This window comes from Blastomyces dermatitidis, assembly GCF_000003525.1.
Source record: "Blastomyces dermatitidis ER-3 genomic scaffold supercont1.12, whole genome shotgun sequence".
Classification (NCBI taxonomy): Eukaryota; Fungi; Ascomycota; class Eurotiomycetes; order Onygenales; family Ajellomycetaceae; genus Blastomyces; species Blastomyces dermatitidis.
This window is the reverse complement of record NW_025544785.1, coordinates 1,555,472-1,564,493: the sequence shown is the minus strand read 5'-3', so window position 1 is coordinate 1,564,493 and position 9,022 is coordinate 1,555,472. Positions and strand designations below refer to the sequence as shown.

At 48.8% G+C, this 9,022-nt stretch overlaps 3 protein-coding genes across 4 annotated transcripts; all 3 read right to left on the bottom strand.

The window, feature by feature from the left end:
• Positions 1 to 65: 65 nt before the first annotated feature.
• Positions 66 to 1,088, bottom strand: BDCG_08903 (uncharacterized protein; the record flags this gene model as incomplete). The annotated part of the gene is made up of 3 exons (XM_045424680.1): positions 66 to 551; positions 688 to 783; positions 921 to 1,088. The coding sequence occupies 3 exons, from the start codon at positions 1,086 to 1,088 to the stop codon at positions 66 to 68; spliced, it is 750 nt and encodes a 249-aa protein (XP_045273343.1).
• Positions 1,089 to 2,174: 1,086 nt separating this feature from the next.
• Positions 2,175 to 3,980, bottom strand: BDCG_08902 (uncharacterized protein; the record flags this gene model as incomplete). The annotated part of the gene is made up of 1 exon (XM_045424679.1): positions 2,175 to 3,980. The coding sequence occupies one exon, from the start codon at positions 3,978 to 3,980 to the stop codon at positions 2,175 to 2,177; it is 1,806 nt and encodes a 601-aa protein (XP_045273342.1).
• Positions 3,981 to 5,619: 1,639 nt separating this feature from the next.
• On the bottom strand, positions 5,620 to 8,941 carry BDCG_08901. Of its 2 annotated transcripts, none has more exons than XM_045424677.1 (3): positions 8,444 to 8,935; positions 7,902 to 8,360; positions 5,620 to 7,821 (listed from the first exon to the last, which is right to left on the bottom strand). In XM_045424677.1, exons 2-3 carry the CDS (start codon positions 8,050 to 8,052, stop codon positions 5,978 to 5,980), a joined length of 1,995 nt encoding a protein of 664 aa, XP_045282722.1. In that variant the 5' UTR covers positions 8,053 to 8,360; positions 8,444 to 8,935; the 3' UTR covers positions 5,620 to 5,977. The 2 variants fall into 2 exon arrangements, with proteins under 2 accessions (XP_045282722.1, XP_045282723.1); XM_045424678.1 differs by having other exon boundaries at positions 5,738 to 7,821; positions 7,902 to 8,378; positions 8,444 to 8,941.
• Between the last annotated feature and the right edge of the window lie 81 nt (positions 8,942 to 9,022).

Genomic DNA, 9,022 nt, shown 5'->3' with positions numbered 1-9,022 from the left:
CGCCATGCATCCCATCATCACCAGCACCAGCACCAGCACCAGCATCACTCCCCGCTGCTCTCCCTTCAACCCCCGCGACCATGTCCCCGCGCACCCGCAGCAGCATCAGCAGCCATATCCCCATAAACCCACCCCGGGACCCTCCACGCGGTCGCGCGGCCGGGTAATACCTCCGAGCGCCAGGCGTAGCCGACCGCCCAGCCTATGGCGGCGGGGATGAGGGAGTGGGGGAATTGGGCGAGGGCGAGTTGGGCGGCGAGGAGGTAGGTGGTGGATTTATCGCTGACTTTTAGGGATGGGGGGGTTGGTGATGAGGTGGAGGTGGAGGGAGATTGGGAGATGGGTGAGGAGGAGGAGGAGGTGGTGGTGGCGATGCGGTATTTGTATGCGTGGGGGATTGCGGAGTAGAATTGGACGAGGAGGGCGAAGAGGATGGCTGTGGGGCCTGCGGGGAGGTAGTTTAGGGTGTTTAGGGAGAGGGGGCGGAGGAGGAGGGAGAGCAGGAGGGGTGGTAGGAGGGTTGTGTAGGGTAAGGTTGTTATTAGGAAGCTCTGTGAGGGTTGTGGAGGGTTGGTGTTAGTATTTTATGTTTGTAAGATGTGGGTTTTTGGTTCTAATGAGGGAGGGAGGTAAGAGTAAGGGGGCTTTCGGAAGAATAAGAGGAAGCGGAGGGAAGAAGGGACATACGCCAAATTTCCTAGATCCCCATAGCCGTTCGATTACTCTGAGCTGATAAACGAGCAGTGCTGCAAAGAGTGCTTCACCCGAATTCGTGTAGGCTAGCTGTATTGGAGACCGTACACTCGTTAGTTTTGTCCGATTAAACCAGTCTCCCTTGATCTCGCGAAAGTTTCCACGAAACGGAGATGTCAACACCAGAGAGCCTGGGGCTGGGAAAGGAGGAAGAGTAAAGAACCTACCTGCCAAACTCCGAGCCTCCATACCTGCCAATATTGCCATAGATGTGGCACGACTTGTATATATAGCAAGTATTTGACGTCCGCTATGCTGGCAGTAATCGACGAAGCAATTATGAAGACCATGACATATTTCGAAATCGGCGCATTGGTGAAGCCGGAGCTGATCATTTTCGCAATTGTATGAAAACTAAAAGGAATGTCGGGTGTGCGGAATAGGTGGGCGACAGGTATGGGTGTGGGAGGCTTCTATTAATTACTTCTAATAGCTTCAAGGAAGCTGGATATGGCGTTTTCCTTTCGTTTCCGTGGCGATTTATTCCCTCTTGATGGGAGAATGATCTGTAGTAGATGGCGGGGTCAAGGCTCGATGTTGTGTATGTTCGTCAAACGCGGCTCAAATCCACACTCTCTTTATCTCTTCTTCCCACTCCTATGACTCGTATCCGGGAGTTTCCAAATGCCCCCTCCGCAATGACTGTGCCGACTTCGTATCCCACCGTGAACAGTTGCAGGAGGACGGTGATTTGGCGTCGTCCTTCGTTTCGGTTCGATGGAATTTGTTTCTGCACAAGCTTAATACATGTCCCGCACGGTTCTCCGCGTCAGGTGCATAAACTATTTCTCGTACGCGGCCAGCCAAAGAAGCAAAGAGTGTCCTTAAGAGGTGCGTTGGGTGAATTGGAGCTTTCTGAGCATCTGAGCACGGTGAGACGTCCGATTGGACACATGTCCAATTTGGGCTACGGCTTCCCGAATCCTGGGAGTCGGCATGCCGAGAGCTGTTATCCCCAAAATATGGAACATCCAGACCAGGCAACTACTATAACTATTGGGATCAAATTTCTTCTTTTCTTGATTTGGTTTTATGGTTTTATGGTTTTAGAGATTTTTTTCTATTTTCTTTCCGGGTTGTGCTTTAGTCTATCACCACTACGAATTCCCGGGATTGTCAATCCAATTCTCTTCGTCCTCTCAATACCCATTGGACTGTCTGTCATTCCTAGTAATTGTAATCAACGACGAGAAATCAAACTACGACCATATAATCAACACAAACATGAGTCACCAAAAGTGGAGGAAAACCGCTATGCAAAGCTAGGCTATAATCACAACAGAACAGAAAGTTTTTCAGAGAGAATCCAGAGGAAGGTCGGTCGCTCTCTATCTCGCCAAAAGATTTGCCAAAATACTATATATAGGTATTTCTAGTTCAAGATATTCTACAATACTATATAGTAGGGCGTAAGCAAGATTTCAAACCTCATTATCCATCTGCTCATAAAACTGCCTCGCAATGGCCTCGATGCGTTGACTCATATTTATCTTGGTGGGACTCGCGATGGCAGTTTCCGGCTTCGAGTTACTATTACTGTTCTGATTACTCCCCCTCTGTCCAGTCCGGCCTCGATTCTTGTTATGTTCCTGCTGCGCGGGCCCTGAAGGATTTCGATTTTGCTGTTGTCGTTCCCGAATCGCCTTTTGGCGGAAGAATTCGTTCGTTTGCTGATTCTGGCGACGCCAGCGCTCAGAGCCTAGTTCCGGATTTTTTATGTAGCAGGCAGACTGTGTATGACCTGGTCGAGTGCAGAATTCGCACTTAACACTCGGGTCCGGGCGGGTCTGGGTTTGGGTTTGGGATTGGCCGCGTTCTTCCTTCCCACGGCTGCTGTCCCGGCATTTGATCGTCTCGCTGCTACTTGTATTACTTGAGTTTGACGATTGATGCCGATTGTTCTCCTTTTTCTTCTTCGAGGTTGACCTGGTTGTTCCGCTACGAGTACTAACGTCACCATCGTTGCTGACCTTGCTCGCTACGACGGACACGATTCCATCCCTCATGTCGTTAGAAAGGGTTAAGGGCGACTGGTTGGGTGACAAATCAGTATTGCTATCACTGGCCGAAATAGTGCTGATAATAGTGTTTCCTTCTGAGGGTAAACAGGCTACCAGCTCATCAATCAAGATATCGATATCCAGTGTCTGCGGGATGGATTTGGGCGTCTCCTCCTGTTTCAACTTAAAGTTGGCATGGATGATATCTTGTGAAGCGCTTGAAACACCCTCATACAAGATATCGTACAACAGCCAATCAGGAACTGGAAATCCAAGCTTCTCCAGTTTCCTCCTCGCTTCCTGGAACTGCTTGATATATTCCCTATCACTCGTTTTCTGGGACGGGTATAGGTTTTGGAAAATGGAGCGGCGCTCCTCTTCAAGAGGTCGACGGAATGTGGATTCCAGCTGATTCCAGAGAAGGTATGCGGAGCGCCTTGTTGGCTGAGTGACTGCTTCCATTGCCTGTGAATCTATTGAGTCCCATATCAGATTATATAGCCAGTCATTCTGCTGGCCCCATAGGTACGTGTTTTCATCCGTGAAGGGAGAGAACTTTTGCCCATTATCGATGATGTAGCTGCACCCTGTGGACTCAGCAATGGAAAGGATCGACTCCCGCCAGTTGGCGTAATTGTCTTTACAATACAGGCGGTGCGGATATGGAGTATCCTTCGTAAGACGGAGAAATGCGATTATCTTTTTGCCGACTACGGCCTCCGCATCGGGTTTCTCGGTTTCCTCGATGCTGCCGTTGACATCCTGATTCTCTTTCCCGGTCCAAGGAGGTGACTCTTCACCTCCTTCACCAACCGTATTCGTATTCTCGTTCCCATTTCTCTTCCTATTCGACTCTCTGATCGCATTCAACTCCTCCTTCAGCTGTCCAATCTCCAAACAAAGGCCCAGGGCCAGTCCATGTGCCGTCTGGAGAATATGCGTTTCCTTTTGCATCTGAGATACCCCATGTTCGGTTAGTTGAAAGTCGGGCAACGGCGTGAATCTATCAACATATGCTGTCAAAGCGTCAGGCTTTAACGTCACGCTCTCCTCACCGCCCTCGACGTACTCGCCAGGGACAAAATCGCCATCGCCAGAGTCAACAAAGCGCGTATCCATATTGGCCGGTTGAAGAATAGTAGCTCGGTTTGGCGAAAAGTCGGCTGCGGCTGCGTTCAAAACGGGGGCGCGTTCAGACGTGTTTTTAGATGAACTTCTGCTGGGCATCACGGCTTTCTTTTCCCCCTCTTTTATTTTTTTTTTAAATTTTTTTTTGTCCCTCACTGTGTGGGCTTCGAGGCCGGGGGGTAGGTAGGTAATAATAATAGATAGATAGACTTTAGGGAGGATTAACTGAACCTGGATTCTTTTTCTCTTTCTTTTTTCTTTTTTCTTTTTCTTTTTCTTTTTTTCCCTTTATTTCTTTTTGTTTCCGTTGTTTTAAGGGAGGCCCAAGTCCCAAGCTAGTAGTGCTAGGAAGCAAAATAAACGTTACAAAGGGGAGCAGACGAGGCAAGCTTCTATCCCCTTTCCCTTACGCATTTTCTTCCCTTTCATGCATGGAAACGAAACGGGTGGAAATCTATGCTGCTTTTGCAGCTTTCCTTTCCCCAATTCGTTCACGTAAGACAAACGAATAGAAGCGAGACTTCGCTGAGGCTTTTATTTTACCGTTAGCTGGCTGACATGCTATTGTGTGTGTAATCTATCTACGCGAGCTACACTAACCATACCAGAAGAACGTAGGGTTATTACACGACCGGATTATGGTTGTTCCACCATTTCAGTCACTGCTGTTATTATTATTATTATTACAAGCATCAAACGCTCGCTTACGCTCGCTTTGATGCTTGCGCAGCCCCCCCTACCACTTCCACCCTCCCCCCGGACCACCCCCTACCCCCCCCTTACCACCCCTTCCACCCTCTACCCCCTCTACCACCACCACCGCCTCTACCGCCCCGCAGCCCCCCCTACCACTTCCACCCTCCCCCCGGACCACCCCCTACCCCCCCCTTACCACCCCTTCCACCCTCTACCCCCTCTACCACCACCACCACCTCTACCGCCCCTACCACCCTCTCCCCCTACCACTCTCTTCCACCCCGTATCACCCCTACCACCCCTTCCACCCCTTTCACCTCTTTCACCCTCTACCCCCTCTACTGCCTCTATCACCCTCTCCCCCTATCACTCTCTTCCACCCCGTATCACCTCTATCATCATTATCAGATTAATCAGAGGTTATACAAACTGCAGAGCCAGCTGTTCAATCTCATCTGAATTCAAAGAAGTGCACATGACATCACATGAGATCATGTTACAGAGAATTTAGCAGTGCATGCTATGAACACAGAGATTAAAAATGAATATAGAGAAATGTATAAGATATGTAAATACTGTAGAGAATGTATGAAAAGAGCAGAATGAAAAAAAAGAATGAAGATTTGAAGATTGATCTGAGCTGTATAAATCAGAGCATTTAAATATTTTTATAAATATTTTAATGAAATGTTGGCAGAAAATAAGAAAGAGGTCATACCGTCATACGCTATAAACACTATTAACATCATATTACTACTATTTTTCTGTAGGCTACTGGGGCAAAAGAGCTCGATCACCACCAGCGCACTGCTGGTAGAAGGGCCGATCAACCGCGGGACCCCCAACACTTACTACAAAACTCATCTAATACTTACTAATACTAGCTCTCTTAGCTTGCACATTTATTTTACTATAAATAGCTCTATCTTTTGTATGAAATTAGATATAATAGATACGGAGTATAAAAGTTATAATAAGAGAAGAATTATTCTATAATCAATTAAAAATTGTTTTACAATCAATTAAGAATTGATTATAGAATTGATAGTAAATAATTGAGTAGTTTCAAATTAACAAGAAAAGATGTATTGAGCGAGGTCAGGTAGTGGCAACGGGCCACATTTGCGAGGTCAGCTTACATAACGAGGTCAAGTGGCGCACTTGCTAGCAACCTCTTCAATCAAGCAAGCTTTACACCTTCCACATATCCACCAGTAAAATACAAAATAATACAGAATATAAGAGAAGTGACGCGAAGAAAATATAGTTACCGTTCCATTTCGCTGCCGCTCAACCCGCTTCAGCTTCCGATACCATGCTCTTAGTAGAAAACTAGATACTCCTTATTAAAGTACAGAAACCAGAGATAAACAAAAAAGATATGGCCATCTAAATGCCATCTATCCCCCTCCCCCGGCTGCTGGCGTGGCTGTACCATCCTGACCCTGAACCTGCTGCGCCTGCACCAACGCCTTCCTATACTCCTCTAACGCCTTCCCCAGTGCCTTCACCGTCGGCTCCAGAAGGGCATTAACCGTCTTCTCCCCACCCTCGACCCCCTTCAAATTCGGCCGAATATTTTTCCCCGTCGACGCCATGACTTCCCTCGCATGCTGTTTCAGCCTTTCAATTTCCCCCTGGCGCTCCTTTTCCGCCTCGTCTGCCACGGCTCTAATACGATCTATGGCGCGGTTCAACGACTCGACTAGGGACGCGATTTCGCCTGCCCGGTCCGGGTTGCCGGATAAGAACGCTTGCCAGAATTGATGTAGGAATTCGGTCGTGGTGGCGTGCGTGAGAGTCAGGCGGTCGAAGATGGCTGGGGGGAGACCGCAGGTTTCTGGCGAGGTCGTGGAGGGGGAGGATAATTGGGATTTGCGGTCACGGATGGCGGAGAATATCTGGGAAGACGCGGCAGCGAGGGCCGCTCTAGAGCCGACCCTTTCTTGTTTTGATTTCGTGCTCTGTTGTTGGTTAGGGGTATCATTAACATTATCATCAGCACTGTCGGTTTCCTCAGGCTCAACAATGCGGTCCAGTCGAACGTCACCGCGCTTATTGGGGGGGAACGTGGAGTCTAGGTCGTTCTGTAACGTGTGGAGAACCTCCTGAGGATCCTGCTGCGCAAATGCCCGTGTCTCCTCATCCTCCGTAGGTTTTGTCCCAGTGAAGAAACGACTTTGGTCGCGCACATTCAATGTAATACGCTTCAACTCCTCATCCCCGCGAAGATCACGAAGCTGCAATTCATTATATGCCTCCTCACTCAGCCCAATCGGTGCAGAAGGGTCAGCATCAACCGGCGTGACATTCGCGATGATCTTCTCACTTAACGAGTTCAATGTCCGTATAATTGGCACTTTATCCATATCAGCAGGTCTCATGTCGAAGTATGGTCTATTTCCCTGCCTCTGGCTATGGTTCTCCTCATTCCCCTCAAGATCAATAATATGCGGCACATTCGCCGTCCACGAACGGCCCGCATACTCGTCGACCTTAAGATACTTATCTAGAATCGGATCAGTCGCATCCGCTTCCGTCACCCGTTCACCGCGCAGCTTCTTAAACAACCGACTCTGAAAAAAGCGCGACCAGAACTGCTGCTCTGTTAGTTTGGGGACATTCTCATCATACACTTTCTTCACCAGCGGATGCTGGCTGAATATTAGCTGGATCTGTTCCTTGCTAATATTAAGCTTAGTCACGTTATCCTCCACCCGCGGCTTCAACGTTGAGAGTACGTTATATGACCCGCGCGTCTGCGACTTCTCAATCGCATGCGCACGCAGCAGGTGCACTCTCGTCGACCAAAACTGTGACACAAACTGCGCACTACTGACCGTTTCGGCTTTTGTGCGAAGCGTCTCCATGAACACTCTCTGCAGTGCCGGATCGGATTTTAGGAGGGATTGCTGTAGTTCTGCGTCCGCGATTAGCCGGTTATCGTCGTCCCACGGAGGTTTCCCGGCCACTGACGACAGCGCATTCGCGATTGCCATGGCGGCTGGTGCGCCTTCTTTGGCCGGAGCCTGCCCTGTCTTTATTGCTTGTATGGTTGCGCTAAGGGCATCTTTGATCGCATCAGCCTCGGCACGGGCGTTTGGTCCGGCCGTAAAGGAAAAAATATACTGCTCCGTGGCACCAGGCGGGGCTTTGTGGGGACTCGGGCTTGGGCCAGCGTTGGAAACTTGTACGAATACCTTCAGCATGACTTTCGGACTTGTCGCGGGGGTTTGTTGGAGGTCTAGAGTTGAAAGGGTTCAAAAGTTAGCAATCAAGAACATCCCACCTGACGGAAAGAATGATCGGGGCGAGATAACAAACGTGTAATATCCGCAACTTTAATCGTCACCGGCGACAATCCGGAACTACTCCCCTTAGGTGCCCATGTAATCGATTGCCCGTCCGAAGCCATCGTCAGGGAGCCATCTTTCTTCTTGTATGCCACCGCCTGGCTTTCCACACGAGCTGCCATTGATTCAGTCCTGCCTCCCCTCTTCTTCCAGATTTAGTCTTCACGTTTCGTAAGCCCCGTCGTATTCAATAAAAGTCAAAAAGAAAGGTAAGTTTAGGATGGGTTAAGGTATTGCGCTGTTCGACAACCCTACTCAACCTCACTTTACGTCCAATATTCGATCCAACTAGCGTAGATTCCGGGATGCCGCAGCAGATTTTTTCCAGCCGGCAGCTGATATAGTTGAATAGGTCACCGTCGTCTACTGTGACGAAACTCTCAAATCGCACTTCATTCATTCGTTCATTCACTCATTCACTCGTAGTCCCCTTCCCTCCATAAATCGTCTCGCGATACTGTCAGTTATCGAACCGAAAGTGGGAAACAAAAGAGAGAGAAAAAAATGACACACCAAAAGTCGTTATCGCATTGTTCAACGTAAATGGTTCGGGCGAGGAGGGCGAAGGGCTGAAGAGGTTCTCGAATATATCCGGGTTTAACTTTTGCAATAGAGCAAACTAACACACCACCCTCCCACCTGTCGATGAGTTCCGCTCCGCAATAAATACCCCAGAGGGGGGTCCTAACGGCCCTCCCCCGTTTCTTTTGATTCCCTCCTACCCTACCCGCCGTTGCGCGCTAGCAGGCTCGCAGCCTAGCTCCAGATACTCCTCCGTTAATCACCTTTCCGTCATGAACGTTGTATCGTATATCTCTCGCGTCGGCCGTGGATTGCGATAATGTTGAGAGAGCAAAGGTAAAACAAGCACTCTCCGCTTGGAAAAAGGTGAAGATGTAGTTGCGTAAATATTGAGATAAAGGAGATTCTCAGGTAAAATATAATATACTGTTATCACTCTTATCCCCTAAATAAAACACAGGCGGGTAGAGTCTTAAGATTGGCCTTAAAAAGGTAGAAGACCGCTGATTAATTGCCCCGGAGCTTGGGCTAGCCGGGGGTTACGTATATCATGTGATTTATGCATATAGT

Excerpts from the sequence above, each read along its gene's own strand:
- BDCG_08901 (XM_045424678.1), bottom strand. The coding sequence starts at position 8,052 with ATGGCAGCTCGTGTGGAAAGCCAGGCGGTGGCATACAAGAAGAAAGAT. Across the intron at positions 7,822-7,901 it reads TAAAGTTGCGGATATTACAC|ACCTCCAACAAACCCCCGCG; the intron begins GTTTGTTATCTC and ends TTTCAACTCTAG.